We start from the raw sequence: 24793 nt of genomic DNA, 5'->3' as shown, positions 1-24793 counted from the left end.
TTTTGTACATGATTGCTTACAGTCCTGCATGACACCTATTGAAATCAGTACAGTGTTTCCTGAGTACACATTACCCAACATTTATATTCAACTATTTGGATGAGGCAGTACATGAAGAATAAAATTCTTTTCTCAGGTCTCCATAGCAGAATTTGGTCACTGCTTTTTCTATATTTACAGAATTCACAGTGACAACAGTGGAAGACTTTATTCACATATACAGAGTAGAAGATGGTATGAGGGAAATTCTGCAAATCAGAAATTCTTTTACCAACAATTAAAAATGAAAGAAGTCTGAAATCCTTTGCATCTCTGGTAAAAGTCTCATGGAAGAAGGTTAAAAAGCATGGAGATCTCACTGTGGACACACACCAATAAACAAAGAAAACAGCTTCTCCCGCTACTCTCTCCCCCTGCTCCCCATCTGAAAAAAAAAAAATCTAGATGACCTCTGCTTCCCCCCTGGAATGGGAAACACCCTGCTGGTATCAGTTGGTGTGGAAGGAAGAACGACCAACTGGGACACAGCCTCATTTCCATGTGCTTGTAGGGCAAGATCTAGACACAAACAAGAAATATAGAGGGATTTTTTTTTAAATTCTTCTGATATCTCCACGAGATGTTTTGGTTTGCCTTTTTCCTTTAGATTTACAGCTGCTTATAGGAATACTAACATCTTACAAAAGGCATTAGCGTACATAACAGACTCTGTCCATCTCACAAGAAGATAAAATAAAGAACTGGCCTCTATCAGATGGGAACAAAAAAGACATATGATGCTTAATAAAGGTAATTTTTAATGAATTTAAAATATTCTTGATTTTCCCCTGAAAATTTAATGTAGAAAGAAATAAAAAGGAAAGCTTATTTTTACAGGTAACTATTACTAAACTTTTTTTTACATCTAATGTCTGATAGTTAACTGAATATATAGTATAATAACTCTAATATGGTGATTGCATCGACGCACTACTCATTCTAAGACAGCATTGATACCTACAGCTATAACTAACCTAAAATTCCCAGGGCAAAATCTAGCATTCTCTCCACAAGAAAAACAGTTAGTAAAATCTGTTTTTTAAAGAAAAGTTTCAGAATTGAAAAAATTCTGAAAGGTGGTTTGATTAGTATCTTTTTCTAAGCCCAGTCTAAGTGTTTCTAGTTGAGTATTTTAGCACTGAACCCCAAAAGAGTAAAATGATACCATATTTTATGTGCTTAACTGCACTCTGAAGTATGTGTTAACGTGTATCAAAAGACTTAAGTCGTAATTAAGTTGCAAACAAATCTAAGCGCAAACTAATGAGAAAATTACTGCTCCATATATGGTTTACTAAAAATGTTGCAGTATTCAGACCCTGTGATCGTTATCTTCCTAGATTGAGAGTGAGTTTTAAAATACATCGATTATAATAAAATGAGTGCCTCATGAAATAAAACGTAATAGAACTTTAAAATACAGAATTTCACTTCAGCAAGTTATTTTTCCTTTCCTACAGATAAAACTCTTACTTTATAATGAAACACATATCTGTGCTTCATGTGCAAGTTGATCATGCAAACTGACCAACATAATCGGCAATCACGTATGTTTATACTGTATTATCAAGTCTCTATTTATTATTCATGGCTCTATCTTTGTTATTAGGAATGTGTTATTATCTTCACTGCAGGATAATCGGTGTTTGCATTGTTATAGTGACTGGGAAGCACTCTTTTACTTCATAGGCAGCAAGAAAATTAATATTTAGCATGATGAGCTTCATGTTACTTACTTTTACAAATATATCCTAAAATGAATATAGCTGTAGTCTCTTTCTCTTACTAGTTATGACTGAAAGCCATAGGGAAATTTCTTCAAAAGCAATAGTTTCTACTAGAATTTTTTTCAGAATTGTGCAAACATTTCCATGGGACTTAGATTTTAAAAAAAGCTTCTCTCCCAGATTTATGTTGACCAAATCTCCTTGGGACCAAGTGCTGTTATCATAAATTCTAATAAAACTTGCTTTTAATTGTGCATCAGTAGAAGTGACAGATTTTAGAAATCCTACAGCAAGTTCTCATTTTAGGGTTTTTGCATCATAAACACCTGAAAAATAAATGATGATGTTCTGAGATACATGGATGCCTGTTAGAAGAGTTACAACTGTACGGGTTTTTTCTTGGTGCATAGAAGCATGGAAGTGCCTCCCCCAGTTCTTCATTTTTCCATAGGGAAAAATGTTGACATTTTATAAAGGTGAGGAAAACATATCTCCCTTTTGGTAGTGCAAGCCTGACTCCGTCTTTGTAGACTCTGACCATTCCCAAGTCTGGTTTTTCTGTCTCTGACATATAAAGACGTTCTCCCATTGAAACTAAGTGCTCAGAAATGCCATATTTTCACTGGTTAATTCTTCTACTGTTACATTTTAACATTCAAACCCACCTGCACCTCTACGCATGTGCCAAAGTGACTTCCTTCTACCCTCTCCCTAGGGCACTAGCAGCTCTAGAGAAGAGCATTTTAATTACTTCTCAGAAAATAAGGGGGGCTGGGGGTGTGAGTACATGGATCAGTGTGAGTACATGGATCCTGCCCTTTTCCTAGGCCAAGGCTGCCCTCCTTTGCCGTTCTCTCAGTGTCTTTCTCAGCACTGGTCAGAAAGGGGAAGGATGTCCTGTAGGACAGGTGAATTGACCCCACTGGAGGTAGAGACAAGGGCACAGAACCACAAAGCAGGCCTACTAGACAACTTTAGGATGCATACTGTGGTGCATATACAGATCTGTATAGGTATTCAGCCCTATAAAGAAGAATGCAGATCTACTCTCCTGACAGAAGCTCGTTCATATATATAGATCTCCCCAAGTAAGTATGGATTTCTTTGGACTATGTTTTAGGCAAGGTTACTGACGGTCAGTTCAAGTTGTTTACAAAGAGTTTGATAATTTTAGTTGCCCTGGGATCCACCCAAGTCAGAGTCTTTCCTATCTGCTGTAACTGTTTAGAAGAGATTAAGTTATATACTTGCAAATACAAGGAAGAAAGGATATCTAATGGGTGCTGCTGAGACTTGCTCTGCAACACCTGCTGTATAGGCTCAAGATGAGGCACACAGGAAAAAAAGGCAGAGGAAAACCTCTGAGCCAACTTCTAATTAACTCCAAAGAACAGAAGAGCTTCAAAGGACTTGCATTATAAGCAGCAAGAGCATCCCACTCGCCTCTTTTACTATACCGTTCCCGCATCCAGAGATGCTGGGTAACTTCAAACCCTGTTTTATTTTCTACATTTCACTAAGAACAAGCATTGTCACGTTGTGTGGTTGAACTGCAAACAGAATGGGGATCACTTACACTTTTGCTGTATGTGTAAATATTGTAGCGGTGGTGTTTATGGTGTTGGCTGAAGGTGTGCCAATATTTTCTTTGTAAACACTTGCATTCAAAGGTTTATAACTTGGCTGTAAATGTAGATTTTGAAAATGGGGGTGAGAATTAAAAGTTGCCTGTGCCTTTCACCCTGATGATGAGTGCTCTGAAATTACAGGTTTAGAGCAAAGCAAAAAAAGTATTTGACATTTGGGAATCTGAACAAACAGCTAATGTCTTTATTTCTGCTTTCATTTGCAAGGTGTTACAGTATGGGATGGTTTCATTTTATTAGACATCTGGAAAAAAAAAATCAAGCATGGAGTGCCACAGAAAGGCCCTGCACTGATATTTCATCTCTGAAGTCTTGGAGTCAAATGTTAGGTAGGTCTAAACTGACCCTAAGTATGAGAGTTGCCCACAGATACATGCTTTACCTCTCACTTAACCGCATCACAACTTGCAGTATGTCAGCGTACGAGTGGAAGATTGGGAATACATGTAGAAGAGCCTGTCCCAGCTACAGAATGAAATGAACTGATTGGTTCACATGAGGCACTTGTAAAAAATCTGCCTGCATTATGGGCCGAATCTAATATCAGTTTAAATTGATGGAAGCTTTTCTTCCCTTGCAAGATCAGGCCTGGCTGGAGTCAGAGAAATTAATTCTGCTGACTTCAGCTAAACTATGGGTGACGCTCATAGTGATCAATGCTCTTGTCCATCACTTCCCTGAGCACTGCTCTCAGTCTAAAATTACAACTATTTTCTGTAGGTAGTTTAACCTTGAAAAAGGGGTACATCTATTAGATCTACTTTTTAAGAACTATAATGGGAATTTTAGTAGATAGCATAATTGCACATCCAAAGATCCTTAAATTGGAATTTTCATAAATATTGTATGTACTAACTGCATGCCCTCTGTGATGTGCTGAATTGGTTCCTCTGCAGCACTGAGGTTCATCATGTCCCTCTGATCAATCGTTTAAGGCTCTGAAAAATGAATTGCAGTGATATGAATGTAATAGTCTCTAAAGGACTGCAATTGTCTTATATGGTACGGAGCTGTAGAAAATTAGGGGGTCTCATTTCGTGCATCTGTAATCAGAATGGTTCCAGGGGAGCCACTTCAGCCTTTTTGTTGTATTTTTTCTTTTGCCCTATGTTATTAAAAAAAAAAAAAAAACAAATCATCCCAAAAGACCTTCCACGAAACGCCCAGACTGTAGTACTGCAGGCAGGGAGAATAACTTGGTGTTTAGACTATGAGCTTGATTCTCCTCTCAGAAGCTTAATGAAGCATTATTTAGTTGGTATTAGTGGAATTACCCTGTGATAAAAGAGATTTAAATTGAAAGACTCTACAGCCCTGGCATTCTGGAGATCTGTATTTTATTCCTACTTCTGCCACTGATTGGTAGGGTGACCTCTGGCAAGACACCCTCTCTTGGTTTGTTTCCCCATTTATAAAATAAAGAAAAATAGTTAACCCACTTTTACCCAGAGCTTTAAATTAGATATGTAGTAAAGTATCATGAACAACATATCCTGAAGAACACTGTAACTACATGCCAGGTAAAAATCATGTGGCAACAGTTGTTTCCAAGCATTGAGGTGAGTCTCTCTTTTGAGGCATGAGTACATTACAGGTTATTAGCAATGCCAAAGTACTAAATTCTACTGGACTTATACTAGCTCTGTGTACAGGGTACTCATCCATGATTTCCTTGGGTAATCATGATAACTTATATATATATTTGAATTTGGTTTACTTGCTTTCAAGGCACAGGTAAGTAATGTTACCCAGATATCTCTCATTTTAGAAGGAAATGCAACACCAAAATATATTATTTTAAACTAGAAAACTGTGTTTAGACTGGTGTTGGATAGTGTAATTGCACGGGCATTTTTTTTTTCAAATTTTCAGCATTAATATCAAAATATAAAGTAGTTTCAAATGCACACATGCACAAAGTTTAACCAATTAACTTTGCGGATAAGTCTTAATATTAAACCTAGGACAGTCGGGGGTTTGCAGATAAAGCTTTGCACATGCTATTGTATCTAGTTATTGCAGGTGCGTAATAACTGAGTATGAGCTTCCTTAGCAAGAATAGAAAGCAACAGATGCAGTGAGATCCTCTCTGAATAGTCTGTCCTTCTCTAGCTATAAACTTCATCATAACATTGCCTTACTTGTATTTCTTTGCTTCTTATAAGAAAGGAACGTGCTTCAGGGTTAAAATTATAATTGTCTTTATTTCTGGGCAAATGGGCTGATTTATTTCCATGTTCCACCTTAGGCATTCTCACACGTTCTCTAGGTCTGTGGTATCCCCTTCATGAAAGCTTTTGGACAGGTTTTTGGCCTCTTGAGGTCACTGGGAATCTACCACGAAGTCTGACAGAAGCAGATGACCTTTCGACTGTAAAGTATTAGCTATGATTCAGTGGTAGCTGTGTCCACCTTAACAGGGGCTACCTTTTTCTGAAAAGAAAAAAAACATTCTGAAAAGACTGAAGAAATATAACTAAACTCAAAATGGGCAGTTCTTGGCATTTTTCACGTAAACTAAGTTTTTACTGAACTTGCAAGGAATTTTGGAATTGACTTCAGTAAGAGCACGGTTGGGTCCTTAGCAGTAAAATGCCACGTTCTGCCGAACTGTGACATACTGGTTCAAGATCCTCACAAAGTACTTTGGGAACCAGACGGAAGAATTTTGAGAAGAGCTATAAATATGGTAAACCAAATAAAAGAAGCAACAGTGAGACCTTTTTTTAAACTAAAGGGTGTGAAGTCTTCTGGATTTTTCTCATCTGTGTCTAGTCATCCTCCATGGCATCAGCTGCCTGCTATTCTTTCCAAGGAAACATCTGTAATGCATAACATCATTCTGTCTTCCTGAAGGGATACGACATTTGTCTTTAAACATGGCTTTGGAAGCTGCATTTTTTTTTAATGCATAAATGAATAGTATGGACCTTGGTGCCTCCAGATGCTCTTCATGTGATATTTTATACCAATGTATATAACTATCACATTGCTCAGATTATTGTCCTTTTTTCTGTTCCATCTCTGACATACCTCCTAGGTCTATTGTTGGAAGAGAAAGAGAACCATCCTCTTCTGAGCTCTGAAAGGAAATTAACCCAAAAAAGGAAAAACCTCCACAAGGATAAGATTATTAACATTAATAATACACTTCCTTGCAGACCTTGTGATATTACAAAAGGTGTAGAAGGAAGGGCAACAAAGACGACAATCTTTATTTTCTTTACAACAATTATGTTTGAGGATTTTTAGTTTAGGTATGGATAGGGCGTAATTCTGATTTAGGTAGGAGATAATAGCAGAGGGATGCAGAAGAAAATGTTTCCATCTAGTGAAGTCATTCAAAGCCAGACCGTACATAAATACATTTAACCCCATGGAGTGGTGCCAGGACTGATGAAATGTAAAGCTGATCAGCTAGCTACTCAAGGACTAAATGCTGAAATCGCTATTCAGTCCTTCTGCAGCGAAAACTTCCCTCACAGCGCTCCTGACGGAACTGCCGCTGACCGCCGTGGAGGCGTCGCTCTCCGGGACCTTTACAGCTGTTGTCAAGCCCCAGCGCTAACTTGCCAACCCCACTCAAGAGCACAAAAAAACAAAAAAAAAGAAAGAAAGAAAAAGAAAGGAGAGCGCACGAGCAGGTCGTGCTTAGAGCAAGGCATCTTCGCTTTTCTTTCTAGCGCTTCGCTCGTAGCGGACCAAGGCTTCCGGGGAAGGTGCACCCGCGGGCAGCAAGGAGAGCGCCAGCCTCCGCGCCCTCAGCTCCCTCCCCAGCGCTGCCCGCCCCGCACAGCTCCTCGACACCCGCTACCCCCCGTTACAGCAGAGCAGGCGCAAAACAAAGGGGCACCTCCGTCCTCCAGGTGCAGCCCTCTCAGAAAGTCCTTCGCTGACATTTTGGCGACCGCTCTCCGGTTCCCTCCAGCGACTGCGGTCGGGGAGCCGGGCACCTTCGCCCGGGTCCGGGGCCCCCCGCTCCGCCACGGCGCTCAAGCCGCCTGCGCGCCCCCGCATCCCCCGCATCCCTCGACGGCGCCCCGCGGCGCGCCCTGCTCTCGGCTCACCTGGCTCGCAGTCAGCGCCGCCCCGCTCCGCCCGGCCCCGGCCCCGGCCGCTCCCGGGGGCGCACCAGGGCCGCCCGCCGCCGCCGCCGCCGCCGCCGCCCAGGGCGCAGGAGCTGCGCCGGCCCCGCGGCGCCCGGCCCGCCGCCGCCCCTCGCCGCGGCAGGGCGGGCGCCGCCGCCGCTGCCGCCCGCCACGGGCGCTGGGCCGCGGGCGCCGAGGCGCCGGCGAAGCGCCCCGCGGCGGGGCAGCCGGCGGGGGGCGGCGGGGCCGGGGCGGCCGGGAGGCTGGCGGAGAGCTGCCCGAGCCCGCGGGCTCCGGGGATCGCCGCTATCACCAGAGCCACCACGAAGCCGGCCAATGTCATGGTGCCGGTCCCGCCCGGTTTGGTGCCATCGCCCCCTCCGCTCTCGCCCTGGATGCGAGGGGGGAAGGCGGGGCCGCGGCTTCCCGCTAATCCCCCGCCGCACACCCCGGCCGCCCTCCCCCGGCGCCGCGGCGGGCGGAGGCGCGGAGCCCCCGCGGCGCCGCCGCCTGCCGCTACCTGCCGCCGCTGCGGGCGATGGGGCAGCGCAGGGGGCTGCGCGGCCGCCTGGCTGCCGGCGCCCCCCCGAGCCCCGCCGCCGCCCCGGCGTTTGCCGCTCGCCGCCGGGTCGCCCTCCCCGCCCGTCGTGCCGGGGTCCCTCTGCCCGGCCGCTGCCCCGCAGCCTCTGCCCCGCTGCTCCCTCGCACTTGCCCCCCCCCCCCCCCCGCCGCCGCCGCCGCCGGCCGCCTCTTCTTTGTCTGTGGCTCTGCCCCGGCTGTGACTCCCCCAGGCTCCCTGGCCCCGTCGCAACGCGCGGCAGGAGGAGCCCGGGGACAGCCCGGCTCCGGGAGGGGGCTCGCGGCTTCGGGACAGAGGGAGGAGAGCACCCCGCGCCGCGGCCGCGGAGGGACGGGGTGGCGGCAGCCCCGGACGTGTCAGCAGGAAACAAAGGGGCTGGGAACAAATGCCGCCAAGGGAAACGTCTTCGAGGGTTTAGTCTTATCCCAGCTCCATGTGCTCTGAATAGTAATCCGCGCGTTCCCAACCGCTGGAGCTTCGTATGACCTGGTCATCTCTGATTTCCTCCTCCTACCAGGATGGCCATCAGTTAATTTTGCCTCTCTGTCTCATCTTGTTTGGCTTATTTATTATTTTTTTAATTACCACTGTTCTTAAATCCATGCTGCTTGTATTTGGCAGAGTCTGATGCTGCCTGATAGAGTGTTCACCCTCTTATTTAGCAGTTTGTCTGTAGAGTGAGTCTTTAGATTAGCTTCTCCACAGGGTCTTTTTCCTCCCTAAATGTCTTTGGCTGAGAAGCATCAGTCTGGCTTCTAGGTGAACACATCAGTATTTCCATAAACTTGCATTATGGCCAGGGTCCAAAAGAGAGGGAGAGAGCGTGCTTTCTGCTTTCCGTACAGCATCCTGTGTATCTCCAGTAAGCAGCAGTTTTTCCTTCAGCAGCCTCTATTCCAAAGGGGCAAGATGCAACTTTACTGGTTTAGGCTTCTGTTTTTCAGTAAAAAAAGGCTCCAGTCGGAGTCAGGTACTGCAGTGTTTGCTATTACCTGTGTTCATTTTAGTTCCGCTGATCTGTGATTAATTTGTTATTGCAACCTCACACTTGGTATTTTAATCACTTACAAAGTGAAAGAACACTCCGCTAGGGTTTCTACAGCAACATTTTAACTATGCCCTCCCATGTGTCCGTTGCACTTCTGTGTGGACATGAGTGCACACATTGTTCTCTCTTTCTGCGTTTTCTTCTGGGCGTATGTATATGCATTAGTTTAGAATCTGTCAGGACTGGCAAGAGTTTAATTTGTTTTTGAAAAATTTAAATAGTTACGAGGCGTTAGCCTGAAAGCAACTCATTATGGCCATTTATAAGTTGCCTGAAAATTTGTTGCTGTTACGACAAGTTGGTTGCTGTTATCCTTTAGGAAGGACTGGTTAAAAGCATGCTCAGCCTAGCTGGTTAAGGCTACCTTCATTGCCTAGTAAACATTTCTTGGCATCACAATAATAGCAATATTTCATTTTCCCCAACCTCAGCTCTTTTTTCCCCGCTAGCCTGGAAGAGCCAGGGTTCTGCTGCTCAGAATGGGAGGAAGATAGTGGATGAGTATGATGAATCTTGCAAAACACTTCAGGCAAAGCTTTGAGTCTAGTACTTATTCATGCATTCTGATTTAATTTGTCTCCCCTAGGTGTGTGGGCCTGCAGGAATCTTCCAGTGAACTTTCTTTGCCTATATAGGGTGGGGGAATTTGTGTTTGAGGTTGCAAAACGGTACTAGGCGGGGGAAGGGAGGAGTGTTTCATGGAGAAAAAGGTCAGGAAGCAGCTTGGATTATAAATGAAGCATCCGAAAAAATTAGGTTTCATAATGATCCCCTCTCCAAGACAGTGGAGGTTTAATCACATGATGCAGATGTACATATCAAGTCTTGAATATTTTTATTTTTATCATCATTACTATTTTCTCTGTAATCATACAAGGAGAACGGGCCTCAATTTGTTTTAATAGCTGTAAATGAGCTTTCAGCCTGATGATGTGAGGTCTGCTAATGCTAAGGGAAATACTGATTTTGTTAGAATTTACAAATGAGGGGCTTAGCTTGGCTTCTATTTAAGATATCAGTAATAGTTTCACTGTAAGTAGAAGCAGTCCTTTTCTTTTCCAAAAACACCGACACTGATACAGTCTGGTTTTCTCAGGATTTATGCTTTGTGCCTTGATTGCAGCTTCTTTTTTGGCTGGACCATTTATGAGGTCTTTTCCCAGTATGGTTTTTTTTGTGTTTGAACTGTATGAGCTCTTGTTGCAGCCTTTCCCTAGGGTGTAGCACCTACGGTTGTTGTATATAATCTCTCTCATCTGCCTGGCTACCTACTCTCATTAAACTTGTAAGACGCTCATTATCTCTGTGACTTCTGCCTGTGTCACGTTTGTCACAATCAGACAACAGATTCAGACGTTACTGACAAGAACAAAGACAAAACAACGGTTACCTGGACAGACAGAACAATTTTGAGAACCTTGATGCTCTTGGACATCAGACTTAAAGTATCCAAAATAATTAGAAGTGTGTCTAAAATGATACCGCTTTACACTTTAAGGGTGGACTCTACTTTCATTTTTATAAATGATTTTTAAAAGAAGAAATAAAGGCTTATTACTCTGATGTAATTCAGATCTCTTATAAAGATGCTAAATATGAGATGTTCTTAGTGCATTTAGTTTCCTTAAAAAGTTTTGGCGCTTCTGTATGAAACTGATGAAAACTCATTCACAGATTGAATTAAAAGAAAAAGGAATGAAAAATTACGTTTGTTGAATTAGGAAAATAAGCAAGCAGGCCTTTGTAAGCCTCAAAAGATCTCAATGGATCTGGGCACTAAATACAATTTTAATCCTGAAATGATAGTAATTTCAGAAAAAAAGATAGTATTTTCAGAAAAAATTGTCTCAAGATGTTGAGAAAATAACAAACCTTTGCAAACTGCACTAGTTACATTACTTCACATTACATCTGAACATGAGCTTAGTATTTTGATTGTACTTACTGTGCACAGAGTTAGTCTCTGTTGGTAGCAGTCCCATGGAAGTCAACGAAACCATGCTCATGGCCAAAGTCAGCAAATCTGTACAGCACACCTAAAAACTTCCATGGGGTCACTTGTAGGAAAGCAGCTGCTAGAATAGGTTTTAATTTGTGCACAATTGCACAGGGTTGGCTGTTTTTTCCTCTCCTAATATTTGACAACCCAAATACCAAGCTGTTGATAAAGCAAGGAATAATAATTCGAATGTATGAACTGTAGAGTCAAAAAAAATGCTCTCTTTTTATAGATTCCTCAGATTACCTGAGGAATTGTGGAATTATTAGAAAATACTCCCATAATTCATCAACAGCATGGGTTTTTCACGTGTGCAAGTCACAAAATGAAACTTATACAAAAACTTCCTTTGCCTTAATCGCTTTCTAAAATCACCCTACCTTTAGTCCACCCTTTATCTCTCTTTCCTGTCACTGACTCTGATTTTGCATGGATTATATGAGGGTTAGCAAAGGACTAATTTTCAATCGGTGATTCTTGTAAACAGATGAAAGTATCTGATGTGTGGGTTATACATGGAAAAATGCAGTAGTCCTTCCGCATTTGGGAAACATTTAATACCAAGCATTTAAAATTCAGCTGTGGAATCAGCCTAATTCTGCTCCTACTTAAACCAATAGCAAGCCCACTGATTAGCCTCTTCCTGTCTTCAGTAAAGCTGCATACCTTTATTTCAGAGTAGCTCATACAGTATGCTCTCTGCATAGATTGTAGAAAAGCTGCGCATTTTCAGCTCTCCGTGGAATTAAGTTAAAATACTATTGACAAGTGAAGGCCTGAGTCAGTTGCAGCTTATGGCCACTGATACCTCTCAACCAAATCCCTCTGGTGTTCCCTCCTGACCTGGTTAGAGTCAAACAAGCAATCTAGATGTGAAAGATGAGAGCAAGCATTGACTTCAGGCAATGCAGAGGAAAGTTCAATACCAATATACGAGAAATTCCCCCAGGAAATCAATACAAGTACAAAGCAGAGAGAATAACCAAACAGCCAGACAGAACACGTTGGACTGAAATGATCTGCAGAATATCTCCCTAATAATTTCTCGCTATTAGTTCTTCACATAATCAAGTATGCTGGGGCCAACAGATCAACCGCTGCAATCAATGGAAAAACTTGTGCACGTGACTTAGTGGACACTGACTGACATCACATAGCTCCAGACAGGGTTTAAATCAGGATTAGAAGTCGAGGAAACAATACTTCATACAAAGGAGACCTCCATGTTGGAAATGGGGCACAATATGGGTGCCATAATGAGTCAACATTTTTAGGATATAAGTCAGCGCTCTTGTAAAATAATTTTGTTCATTAATCTCATTCTTCTCAAAAAAGTCAGGCAGCAGAAATTTGAAATCCGGCCAAGTCTGAGACGAAGTTAATTTGGGTGCATGCTTATATGGAAGAGAATAGGTCTTTTGTATGTAATTATATATAAGCTCCATAGGGTGACCCTGCATCACACAGGATGTAACTGAACAGCCTGTAATTGATGAGGTTTCCATTACCACAGAACATAGTGTGCACAGAAGTGAGATCATAGAAGAATTTTTTTTAAGTGTTAAGTATTTTCTTGTACAGCAAGCTAAATTCATAGTACAAGGCAATAAGAAACTCGACTTTCTGGAACCATTTAGTAGTATATATGTACATAGAACTGGGTTATACAGACATGCTTGCAATAATACTATTTAAAATTGAAAGGTAAATTGAATCATGCAAAACTAGTGAACACTTTTTGTTTAATATGCTGAGTGAAAAAACTGCTATTTCAACTGAGATAATTTTAACCTATTCAAAATAACTACATATCATTTTGAAAGTATCACAGTTTTGCACAGAAAAAATGGATATTTGAATAACTGAATGAAACATGGAGATATTTCTGTTTGAAAAATGATTTTAAAACATTAAAAAAAAATTTCCACTCATTAGAAGTTGTGCAGAGAGAGAACACATAGTGGCACTTGAAAAGAAAAAAAACACGCTGAATATCAAATAGAGTTTTAAATTTGCTCCATGTGCTTCACAGCCTACTCGATTATAAAGTCACATTTGGCAAATAATGTGCTAATAACGTACTGCATTCCACAAAGGCTCTAATTTTACAAAAATTACATTACATCCTCATTCTCTAACATATACGTATCTACATACTGTGATGTCTCCACAGGGAATGTAGATTTCGTGAGCACCGTATGTAAAATTTCAGATGACTGGAGACACAATTTGTGCCGTTGCCACTATTTCAGCCGCACACAGGAACATCAGACTAATACAGCATACCATCGTTGCAGCGTGTCAGTGTTTGAGGCTGTTTTATACTGGTTTTCAGGAGCAACCTCCAAGCGCACCTTTGTGTTCCTCTCCCAGGAGAGCCGTTTGGCGGACCTCAAGCGCGCAATGGCATGAAGACACAGTGGATGAGCGGGCAGCGCGACGCAAGCGCAAAGCCAGGAGTGCGCCAACATGACCGTGTCGACACAGCAGAGAGCATGGGTAGTACATGCTTTATTTCCTCATGCTTAGAATAGGAGGTAAACATGGCATCAAATGAGCTGCAGGCTGCTAACTAGGGGAAAGGTGAGTTTGTGTAGCCATTCTATAAATAACCGTATTTTAAAAGGCAAGATTATGCCAAGGCGGATATTGTGAAGAAACAGAATAGAAAATGGCATTTTTTTAACAGATAACACATATTTGCTACAAAATGGGACTGTAACGTGTTCCCTAGCGTGACTACCTGGGGTGTATGTGATTTTTTGGTACTTAGGTCAGTGAATCTGTCCTTTAAAGGAAGCTCTGTAAGTGATCTAGTCTGTGCTTGTGCTGGAGAAACAACCCACTCCAAAAGAAAAAGATCAATGGTCAGGATACACCTTTGTTAAAATATTTAACATTTGTTAAAATGTTCAACATCTTGGTTTAGATCCAAGATAGATAAGGTGAAAAAACCACTCTTCTTTTGGTGTCTTCACTGTCGTAAGACATACATTTTGGACTCTCTTTCATGTAGAAAGTGGCCCTTTCAAATCAGTTGACGTTAGGTTAGCCTGCCACAGAGCAGGATGAAGCCTTATTTATTCAAAACATCCACTGTCAGTGAGGACAACTGGTTCACAGAGCTGAGACATATGACCTTCTACAATTTCCTCTGACATTCATGGTGTAGAAGGTTTCCTGGGGTAAACAATGGTTTATAAATGTAGTTGTTTAAATAAGTTCTTCTCCTACAAGTAATCCAGGTAGTCTTTTGCCAGTTATTTCTGTCTGGAATGATAGCAGGTGTCTTCTCTTTGTTCAGAGTTAATCTTTTGAAAATATTCCTTAATAATACCTGTTTCAGGACGTTGCACTTCACTGTTGTGAAGTGTAAGTGCCCATGCAAAGAAAACCACACACCACAGAAAGGTAAGTCAAGCAGGGTTGGTTTGTGTTTCCATCTTCTGTCTAAGCTCAGTGTCAGCTCCCCATTAGCAGCCATGGAATTTAGTCATTTCTTATATTTCCTGAAGGAATTTCTCAATATCCTGCAGGAAATCCAACAGCAGTTTATGTACAAAATGTAAATAAAACGTTTTTTTCTCCAGAGTCTCAGAGGGATGCAGGAATTACTTTAGCACTGATCCATTGTTAGATACATGCAATGACTCTTCAAGTATTTGATTTATTTTCATTGTATCATTCGATTCTGTTACTGGGAATGAGAAAGTATAAGGTGGGTCAGAGCTGTATTTTTATAGTTATTCACAATCTAAGCGTATGTCTATATTTTTAATAAGTCATCAATGATAGAGAATTATTAAAATACACCTATAGCTTATTAAATGGAGACCCATAAAATAAACATTAAAAGGGAAAAAATGGTAAATACCTGTGGGAGCAGGAATAATTTTGTCACAGGAGCCATATTTAGCATATTACAGAGTTTGAATTTCTAAATGTTTTTAATCTTGAAAAGCAACAGGCACTTCAGATTAGCACAAGCCTTACTGTGAGGACATTTGGTCTGCAAATTGGAATGCAAAGCAAGACATGCTCCTTTTTCCATCTTTCCCCTCCGTATGCCCATATAGCTATAATTTGGCACATATGTTTTGTTTATTTAACAGAAAAATATTTTAGAGGGCAAATACCATTTTAATTAGAAAATTCTGTTTTATACATCTGTAATTTCTCCCTGCGCTGCTGCACTGTGCTCTTAAAAATATAACTCAATAGATTTGATTTTTTAAGACTCTGTAAAATGCCCCAGGAGCATAAATATATTGCTATATATTTCAAATGATTTACTTACTAACATTTTTCAATACACATTTTCCTAACGGGGCACAAAAAAACCAAATATAATTCCCCAGCCACTTACTGATATTTACATTTGGTCCTGTGTCCGTCTCCTAGTGCTGGAATAATTGACCATGTAAAGAATTTCACATCTTTCCAAAAGTCTATTTTACGTCTATTCTTTTTAGTCAGTACATAGAAAATGTTTTAAAAAGATTTCACCATTGTACACTACTTGAGAAGTTCATTGTACGTGAACTTGAAAACAATTAGTCTCACAAAGTTGGAATGAAAAGAAAGCAGTATTTTTGCCAGTTCTTATTTTCAATGACCATTCTCTTTCTATCAGGTTTAAAAAGAGAGACTTGCACTACTTCCAGTATTGTGGCAGCACTCTTATCATTAGTTTTGGATAAGAATATTATTCTTTCAAAGGAACACATTTTCTTATAGTTAAGGGAGGGAAAGCTGAAAAACATTTTAAACTGACTTGATTTAAGGAGGTTGGGATTTATAGTTAAATGAGAAAAATAAATGCTGTGCTACCAAGAAGCAGTTTTAGAAACGGTTAATGCTCACCTCACAAGGGTACCGAAGGAGCGCTCAGACAAACCTAATCAGCGCAGGTTCAAAATACGTGATCTTTCTATATCCTCTTTTTGGTTTTGTATTTGGAAGCACTAGGACTGTTTTTAAAATATTTTTTTGGTTTACCTGTGATTTCAATTAGTTGAAAAGTTTCACTGTTAAGAACTGGAGTGTATTGCTCAGTGTTTATGACCTGAGTAAGTCCTGTGTGCCTTATTTGTTAACAATCTCATCAAAATCGGTGAGTCTTCACATGTTAGTGAATAGGTTTTGTGCGTTAGGAATACAAGCATTAGTTTGCCCATATGCTTTACCGTTTTATTAAATACTGATCTCTGTAGTCCCTAGTTTGATTTCACGGGTGTATACAGAGCTGGAGCAACCATATCACATTGACTAGTATATTTAAAGGAATGGGTAAAGGTGTGCTTGATATTTGTGCCTCCTTTTGATATGTTTAGTTGAAATTCTCAAACGTAACTTCTTAAGCTTTAAAACAAATAAGATGAGGATATCATACGCAAGTGGGAGGATAAACTGTACAATATGGGATCAGACCTGACCTTGCACTACTGAGCTATGCCCCTTGCAGTTAGAACAATACTGGCATTGTGCAGGCCTGCCATAGACATTTGCACTTTGATTGCCTTCATTACCACAGAATGTGGAAAATGTCTGGCAGGAGCTTTGCAAAGGACCAGCAGAGAGGGCAGTGAAGAAAGGGGGCAAAGAAGGGAAGATCCACTGCTGTAACTCTTGGCAAAACAAGCTGCTTTCTTATTCACTTCACTGGTGGCTTAATTATCCTTTACTCCTTGACTTCTGACTGATCTGCCTTTCTTACCTCTCCTCTGATCCTTCTTGCCCCATCATTATGCTTTTCCCATTGCTATTTTTGATAATCTGATGGCAGCATGGAATTATTCATTTCAATTTACTACCTTTGTATTCTAGTCATCCTGGCTGGGATAATGATTTATCAACTAAAAAGTAAAAAAAAAAAAAAGAAAATTAAACCCATTGGATTATGAAAAGCCATGGATTTTTGTATTCGTAGTGATACAAAAGATACCCAGTGACTTCTCTTGCTTTTAAATTGATCAGCTCAGCCCATCATTTACTTCTGTGAATAAAATAAACACCATATTACTATGCACACTACCTTTTATAGATTAGACTTCTAAACATTGTTACTTTTCACGTTCTCTAATACATTCTGATAGTGTCTGTCTAAATCCTACTAGACTGATTCCCCATGTTACATTAATTAAAGTATCGATAAGTTTGATAGTTGTAAAATCACAAAACCTCGGATTATTTTTAGTATGAGAATTGTCCTAATTTGGAAGAAGGTCTTGGACAGAACCTTTGTTTGGCCCTTAGGGATCAAATAAGTAACCTCCGTTTGGAGCTGTAGGAGGTGGAGCTGCAATTTGGATCATGAGAAGTCCATGTTTGTGCTTTTTTTTTTCTGTATACATAGGTTTTCCTTTCTGAAACGAATTTCCCAGAACCCAAGAAAAGTAAAAAGCAACCTAATAGCTCTGGAAAGCATGTAAGTAAATGAAACACTGGGAAGGAAGATAAATAACAAATTCAGGAATATGTTTAAAAATGTTCTGCACAAATAATATGCTGATGCAAACTACTGCATCATAATCAGTTATGGAGGTATCCAGGAAAACATTAGATCATATTGAAAACAAATTTTAAAAGGAAAAGTACTGAGTATATGAGGTACTGGATAAGGATGAGTTTTCTGGAGTGCAAAGACTTCAGACACAAGTTTTTCACCATACAAAGCTATTATGTATTGTAATATTCTGTATAGTAGGTTTATCTATTCACTTTTACTGCAATTTAGTAAAAACAAAACAACTCTGAAAAAAAAGTCATGGTAGCATAATCACATAGAATGAGCACAGACACAGTATTTTAAACCAGAACATGTATAGGATTGTTCTGTAATCATGACAGGACACAATTTCTGCCCGTAGGATAAAACTGGCAATATAATTTTAATGTCTTGTGTGAGGAACTGAGGGAGAAAGCAGAAGATACATGAAACGTTTTCTCATCTCAGTGCTGATGGAGTTAAGTCTGAGAGTTAGTGAGCACTGAGGTGTATAGAAATATGCTTCTTTGTTATTCAAAGCATAACAAATTCGCACTTCTTTAACACTTTGAATTGTAATAATAAAGCCAGCAGATGTAAGGTAATTAGGTTTATACTGCCCTTGAGGGGAATGGATCATGTTCTGCTCAGGGTTACAACAGATAACTCCACTGAAGTTCCTACAGTTACTCCAGATTTGCTCCTGCCTCGCTACAGGCTAATTGTGGGGCAGTGTTTTTAAAATGAGAAGGCAATAAAGAGAGGTCTAGATGCAATGCCACATCCATCTGGTTGCAACACAAGGCTTTTTGAGGCATATATACAGCTATTTCAGTTAAAATGCTAGTCGTATTTTAACACAGTCTCCGAACATGGTGAGGAGCCAGTAATATTTGATCTCCAACTGACATGGGACTTAGGGGCTCAGGGGCCTTTTTTAGTTAACATTTTCTCACCATTTTAGAAGGAAGCTTGTGAATTAATTGCCATAAATCACTAAATTTGTCAAAAGAAATAATGTGGTAATCTACTTACTAAAATACGGATGTAACTGTTGGCAAGCTATGTCTGACTGTAGTGTGTAAGGTAGCATCTCTTTGAAATCGCATATGTCTAGCGCTTCAATCTTCATAGTGAGAGATACCAAGCTACCAGTCGTTGTAGTTGCAGTTAAAATACAAGACGCTACTGTGATGAAGATGACTGAGGGGCAGATTGTGCTAACATTATTCATATGTAAGAGTATTGCACTCTGTTCTGCGTGAATAGTCCCAATGACTTCAATGGAACTCTTAATAGAGGAAAGGATCATGTGAGCTGGGACCTTACAGTAACCAGCTATGTGTGTCCTAACCAGAGTTGCAGTGCTCAGACTGTCTAGGAATTATAGAGCAAATTCTTTTCTGAGTTTCACTGCTGTGTATGGTTTACGTAGAGCATATGGGCAAGTCACTATTTAGTTTCTGGAACAGGCAGCAAAGAAAGCAGGTAGCAAAAGAAAACATTCTACAGTTTTTTTCCCCCCAAATAGAAAGGCCTACCTTTTGGTATGGAAATGAAGACAAGGAAAAGAAGGGACTGTGGAGTTTCTTTCTGTCACACAAGATGCTTAGAAATAAAGGTCTGTCTGGTTACTGCATGAGCAAAAGCGTATTTTACAAATGTTAGCGTACGGAGCTTCAGTGGCACAGTGATAAACCTGCACATAGTTAACATTAAAAGAGCAGTCAGCAGAAACTGCTAGCTGGAAAATCCCTGTAGTCCTGCGCAGGAAGGAAAAAAGTCTGCTCCATTGTACCGCTTTCAGAATAACCTATTTTTCATTTTAGTTTTAGTTGGTAAAAATGAAACAGGAGGGCTTTTGCTTTTAATTTATTAAAAAATTAACATTAGTAATTGAAAGTGAAACAATTTCATTTTCAAAGTAAAGTCAGGTAAAACAAAACCTACTATATTAATAATCTGAAATTGCTTTGTACGTAGGATGTTTTGAATTAAAAATATATTCTATACTTGTAGTAATCTGTGAAATGTGTAGAATAAAGTATCTTGATTGGAGGAATTTAAAAAAATGAGGATCATTTTCATTCCTAGCAATTTGGCAAGTTCACTGCAAGTTCTTAAAATACTCATTTGACCCACCCACATTTTTCAGCAAAGTTCAAAAAGCTTCAAAAAGCTTCTCTACATTTTGAGAAACTACTCCAAATACTACTACACTACTACTGCTACTCCAGTAGTGCTGTTCTTCCAGCAGCGCTGGATGCAGCTTGAAGAAGCCAGAACAATATTTTCATCAGATTATTTCAGAGAGTACATGAGATTATTCGAAGTAGGGGACTTAGAAATATTTTTATACTTTTTGAACATTTGTGTGTAAACTACTTACTTTCACTGACAAAGTGGAATGAAATACAGCACCATGCAAAAGCAAAGACATGAAATGATCTCTTTTGAAATTCATTTCAAAAGTCCTCTCCAAATTAGTAAGGAGGCTACGATCAGTTAGTCCAGAGGCACCAGCTCTCATGCTGTCACCAACATGCAACATCAAGGCTTCGTGTCCTTTACGAAGGATCGCTACAATACTGGATCAAGTGGCAGCCAAATTTGTTCTGGATGAAGTGTGAAAACGCAGCACACGTCTGTCTGTCAAATTATCCGAACCGTGTGATGCTGTGTTTATGAGGACTCTATGTTGCCTGTATTCTGGCTTACTGAGGACAAACAGTACTTGGGCCTAATATAAACTCTGCCAGGACTAAGATACTTCTACACGATTGTAAAACAAAATTTGAACTACTACAGTGAGTATGTATAGATTCATGCTTCTTGTACTTTCACAATATGCACATTAAATCAGATTTGCCATCTTACAGGGACACAGCCTAAGGCAGAGGTAGAAAAGCACACACAGCCACAGTCAACGGGTGTTGTAGCGACTGTCTCTTATTCAAAATGGGCCCCCAAAATGAGGTTCCTAACTTTTAAAAATTTTTTTAGAGAGGTCTATGTACTTGACTAAAAGCATGGGGAAAGGGACATGCACTAAGTAGTGCCTGTGATTTGTTCATTGTGTCCATTTTCCATTCGTCTGATTTGAGTTAAAAGGCAAAATTCTCTTCATTTCATCCACTTGGTGCATTCAGTGTTCTTAACTTAGTAATTCATAGAGCATATAATTGGGAATAATTTAGTTTGAAATTTGCAACGGGAAGAATAATTAAGGTGAGAGAACAGTGAGATTAAACTGCTTGGGCCTAATTCTCCATAACTTTTAAAGTCATTTATACTGACACATACTAAGATAGCAGTTTTTGCTAAATAGAAGTTTAGTTTTAGTTTTGCTAAATAGTTTTGCTAAATAGTCTAAATAGTCTAGCAGACTAGACCTGAATATATGGCAATATAACACAAGTGCCAAATGGGTGTGAACAACTGTTATTCGGTTGCGTTTTATTACTATTTTCCAATGGTATAAATGGTTAAACAAAGTGAAACAGAAAGTCTGCTGACTGTATTTGCAGACAACTATTTGAAGCTGGAAATAGATGTAAGAATGCTGGAGGACATGATTAGCATTCAAAATTATCTTAACAATAGAGATGATTAGAAATAATAGAACAGATCAATAAAGCAAAGAGAAAGGTTATGTACTTAGGTAGGAGTAATCAGTTAAACAGAAACAGGATGAGAAAACAATTGGTTAGATAAATCTGAAGGAAAAAATCAGGATAACGGATCAGAGTCGAATGCAATTTAACAAAGTCATCATTTGCAAAAAAAGAGAAAAACTGCACTGAGATCCTTGAACTGGTCTGTAGCCTGCAACACATACTAAATAATGTTTGTATTTCACACAGCATTAGCAAGGCTTCATCTGCAGCTCAATGCCTAGTTTGGGGAACTGCCATTCAAGAAAGATCTGACTCAATTAGATGCTGTTCCAGGCAGGAGAAGGATCACAGTCTTAGTCTACAGAGCAGCAGAGCGAGAAGAAAGTTTTTCCAGGACATAAAGGACTCTTGCGTAGAGGATACAAATAAACTTCTGCATGTTGGTGGTGAGCACTATGAAATGTATTTCTTTCTGTCCATTTGAAGTAATGATTGTAAATTGCAGCAACAAATATTTAGACTGGACACTAGGAAAAAAAATCTAAATGTAAGAACCCAGAAACTCTGGTGTGGATTCCCTGCGGAGGCTGATGCATTTCCAGCTCTGCATGTTTGTAGGTTTGACAAACACGTCAGGGATGATATCAGTAAAGCAAATCTTGGCTTGGGATATGAGAATAGATTAGATGAGCTCTAGAGGTCCCTCACAACCCTTTTGTGATGATTCCCTGACAAGGACACAGAAAATCATGCATGATATAAATAAAATACTCCAGCATCAGTGATCAAACCCAAATCCATAGATTGGATTATGGCATGGTATATACATATGTATAGCTCTTCTTCACTCCAGACGGGCAGAATTTGGCCTGATATTTATCCTAGCAGAAAGTAAATGACGCCAGACTGCCAAAACCACAGCATACACAGAGAAGAAAGGGAAGGAGCATTCTGCAAAAATACTTTTTATTTTGAAACAGTGTATGTATGTAGCATAATATCTTTCATAGCCATTAGTGTTTGTTAAGATTAGCTTGTCTTAGCAACCAGTTCTAAAAACAGAGCGCGGGCTTGCACAAACCTCATCATATCACATGCGGGAGGAAGTGATTTTGTTACTGTGCAGGGACTTCTACTGTATTCATTACAGCCAACAGTAGCAAACAAGCATACAGTAGTTTGAGGTTAGCATTTCTTCTTCTGTAACATTTCTGTAGATAGGACAGTATAAGTAATAACACACTCCCTATTATAATGATAATACATCATCTATTGGTATTTTGAGTTTTGAACATTTAAAAGCCCCATCACGTTGCTGATGTTCTATGCTAAGAAATGTCAATAGTTGAAAATATTATTTTCCGTATGTATTAGTCTGCATTGCTCCAATCTCCTTGTCTTCATTTATCTTTCCGAGTTTTAGTTTTGACCTGCATATTTTGTTGAAATATATACCATGTAATAAAGAGAATAACGGTTTGCATCACAAAACAGTGGGATGGTATCTGGCACTACGATACCAGTGGAGGAACACGTAGGTTCTGTCTGATAGAGAACTAAATGTCACTGTTCAGCTCTTGCTGTCCACGTGTTTGGATCTGACAATGTTAGGAAAGATTGGTCTATTTCAGGAAAGCAAACATTAACATTAATTAGACACGCTGAGATAATTTATAATGTTTCTTTATTTTTACTTAAGTTCGCCTTACTAAGAACTGAACTTTATTGCAGGACTTTTGAATCGAGACTGTCTGCCCCTGTGGGTCCGCATTCTTGCTTCAGTACAAATTGCTGATGGAATGAAAATCAGCATATGATATAAATTATATACATTCAAAGATAGCTAGTAGAAGATGAGAGGGGGAAAGGAAAGGAGCAGGAAAAGAGACCAGAAATCAGAGAAGAAATGCCTTAAAAATATTGCAAAGCTACCTCAATCCAGAACTCTCTAAACTGTTGGAAAAGTTGCTAGCAGAACACAAAGATCAAGTTAGGAATGACTAAATTGGGTAAGAAAATGTGTTAAATTGCAGTTGGCCATAATGGACTTACTAAGGAGAGAAGCGTCGAAGACTTAAAACTGTCACAGCCGTGAAATATCTTAGAGAATGAATCTTGCTGAAAAATACCTCTCCAAAGATTTTGCACAGTTGTTTGCCTGAAGGAAGCGATGAAACTTAATGGTTGAGTGAAAACTAATTTAACATCTACATTTGAAAAAAGGGCGGCAACTCTTCTGCTCAGTGACTCCCGAGAAGCCTAGAAACCAGCTTTCAATCAGTGGGAGATGTTACTGTTCAGAATCAGTCTATCTATATGTTAAAGTTATCTTGTTTCCCCTTAGATGTTGGGCATCATGCAAGAATTCATCACTAGGTCATTTACAATGAACCCACTGCAAGATGCCGTATGTCCATTAATACGGGAAATCAGCTCAATCACAATGATGCTCTCAAACACTAATTTTAGCAGTTTTAAAGAAAATAAATGTTTTTATTATTGTTCTCTTTCAGTTGATTTTCCTAAAATATTTTTCCCGAGTAATTCCTTTTTAGCCTCCCTGTGGCAATGCAGCACACTCATGTTTTGAGGGATCATGCTCTAGAAAGCTGACGCTGCGCTGCTGGTGGTGACGTACTACTACCTGAGGTTCGACTAGAAAACCATTTAATCCCGTTTCTTCTTAAATTATCAAAATAATGCTAATAATTGCCCTCATGTTATCGAAAACCAGGCAGCACAGCAGCTTTTCCCTGGGGGAAACACAGAGTCAGTCACCTAGCGGGAACTTCTACGCAACCATTTGCGCGGATCAAATAAACCCTCAGAGTCGACTTGAGGAAAAGCAAGTGGAGGCATGCAGCGATGTCTGATCGCTCCGTGATGCGGCTCTGCATCCCCAGCTTTAGAGGCGGCTTGTTGCTTCCAGTTTCCTCGACGCTGGCTTGAGCTTTTTAACCCGACCGTGACGTTTCTCCTCCTGGTCCGCGCTCACGGCTCACGCTCTCGCCGCGGAGGCAGCCCCTGCGCGATCTCCCGCGGCACCACGCAGCTGGCTGCTCGGCGCTGGCGGCCGCTACAAACGGGGGACAGTCTAAGAACCGCTGTTCGAACCCCGAAGCGGGGCCGAGCGCAAAGGCGGAGGCAGCGCGCAGGCACCGGGCGCGCCCAACATGGCGGCGGGCTGCGCGGGGCCGCCCGCCCGGCGGGAAGGGGCGGCGGAAGTGACGCGGGGCGCGGGCGCCGGGCGGCGCGGCGTTGGGCCGGCGCGGTGGCTGGGCCATGAACAGCCGCCTGCAGGAGATCCGCGAGCGGCAGAAGCTGCGGCGGCAGCTCCTGGCGCAGCAGGTGGCGAGCGGGGCTGCCCGGGGGCGGGGGGCAGGCGCGCGGGCGCGCTGGCAGCGCGGAGGCGGGCTGGGGGGGGGAGGCAGGCAGGCGCGCGCGCGCCGGCCGCAGGTGCAGCCGTGCCGTTAACGGTAGCGGCGCGGCCGTTGGCCGTTAGGGCGACAGAGAGGTCGCTGCGCTCGCCCCGGCTGGGGCCCGCCCGGCGCCAGCCTCGGGT

The 24793-nt window shown here is 41.1% G+C and overlaps 2 protein-coding genes across 4 annotated transcripts in view; one reads left to right on the top strand and one right to left on the bottom strand.

Annotated features, from left to right (window-relative positions):
• PRSS12 (serine protease 12) overlaps positions 1-7931 on the bottom strand; it is a 47665-nt gene extending 39734 nt beyond the window's left edge. Inside the window, exon 1 of one of the 3 annotated variants that reach the window (XM_068941745.1) lies at positions 7480-7931. In XM_068941745.1, the coding sequence (XP_068797846.1) occupies positions 7480-7843 (364 nt within the window). In that variant the 5' untranslated portion in view covers positions 7844-7931. The remainder of the gene's footprint in view (positions 1-7479) is intronic. The other 2 variants (XM_068941744.1, XM_068941743.1) reach the window with 2 other exon arrangements.
• METTL14 (methyltransferase 14, N6-adenosine-methyltransferase non-catalytic subunit) overlaps positions 1-24793 on the top strand; it is a 48534-nt gene that overhangs the window by 4441 nt on the left and 19300 nt on the right. The window contains exons 3-8 of the mRNA XM_068941746.1: positions 181-789; positions 1500-1586; positions 3620-3741; positions 13501-14538; positions 17483-17554; positions 21478-24579. Coding sequence (XP_068797847.1) covers positions 24514-24579 — 66 coding nt within the window. The 5' untranslated portion in view covers positions 181-789; positions 1500-1586; positions 3620-3741; ... (1 more) ...; positions 17483-17554; positions 21478-24513. The remainder of the gene's footprint in view (positions 1-180; positions 790-1499; positions 1587-3619; positions 3742-13500; positions 14539-17482; positions 17555-21477; positions 24580-24793) is intronic.

The sequence above is a fragment of the Struthio camelus genome, chromosome 4, assembly GCF_040807025.1.
Source record: "Struthio camelus isolate bStrCam1 chromosome 4, bStrCam1.hap1, whole genome shotgun sequence".
Taxonomy (NCBI): domain Eukaryota; kingdom Metazoa; phylum Chordata; class Aves; order Struthioniformes; family Struthionidae; genus Struthio; species Struthio camelus.
Note: the sequence above shows the minus strand (reverse complement) of the source record. Positions and strands in the feature narration are given on the sequence as shown.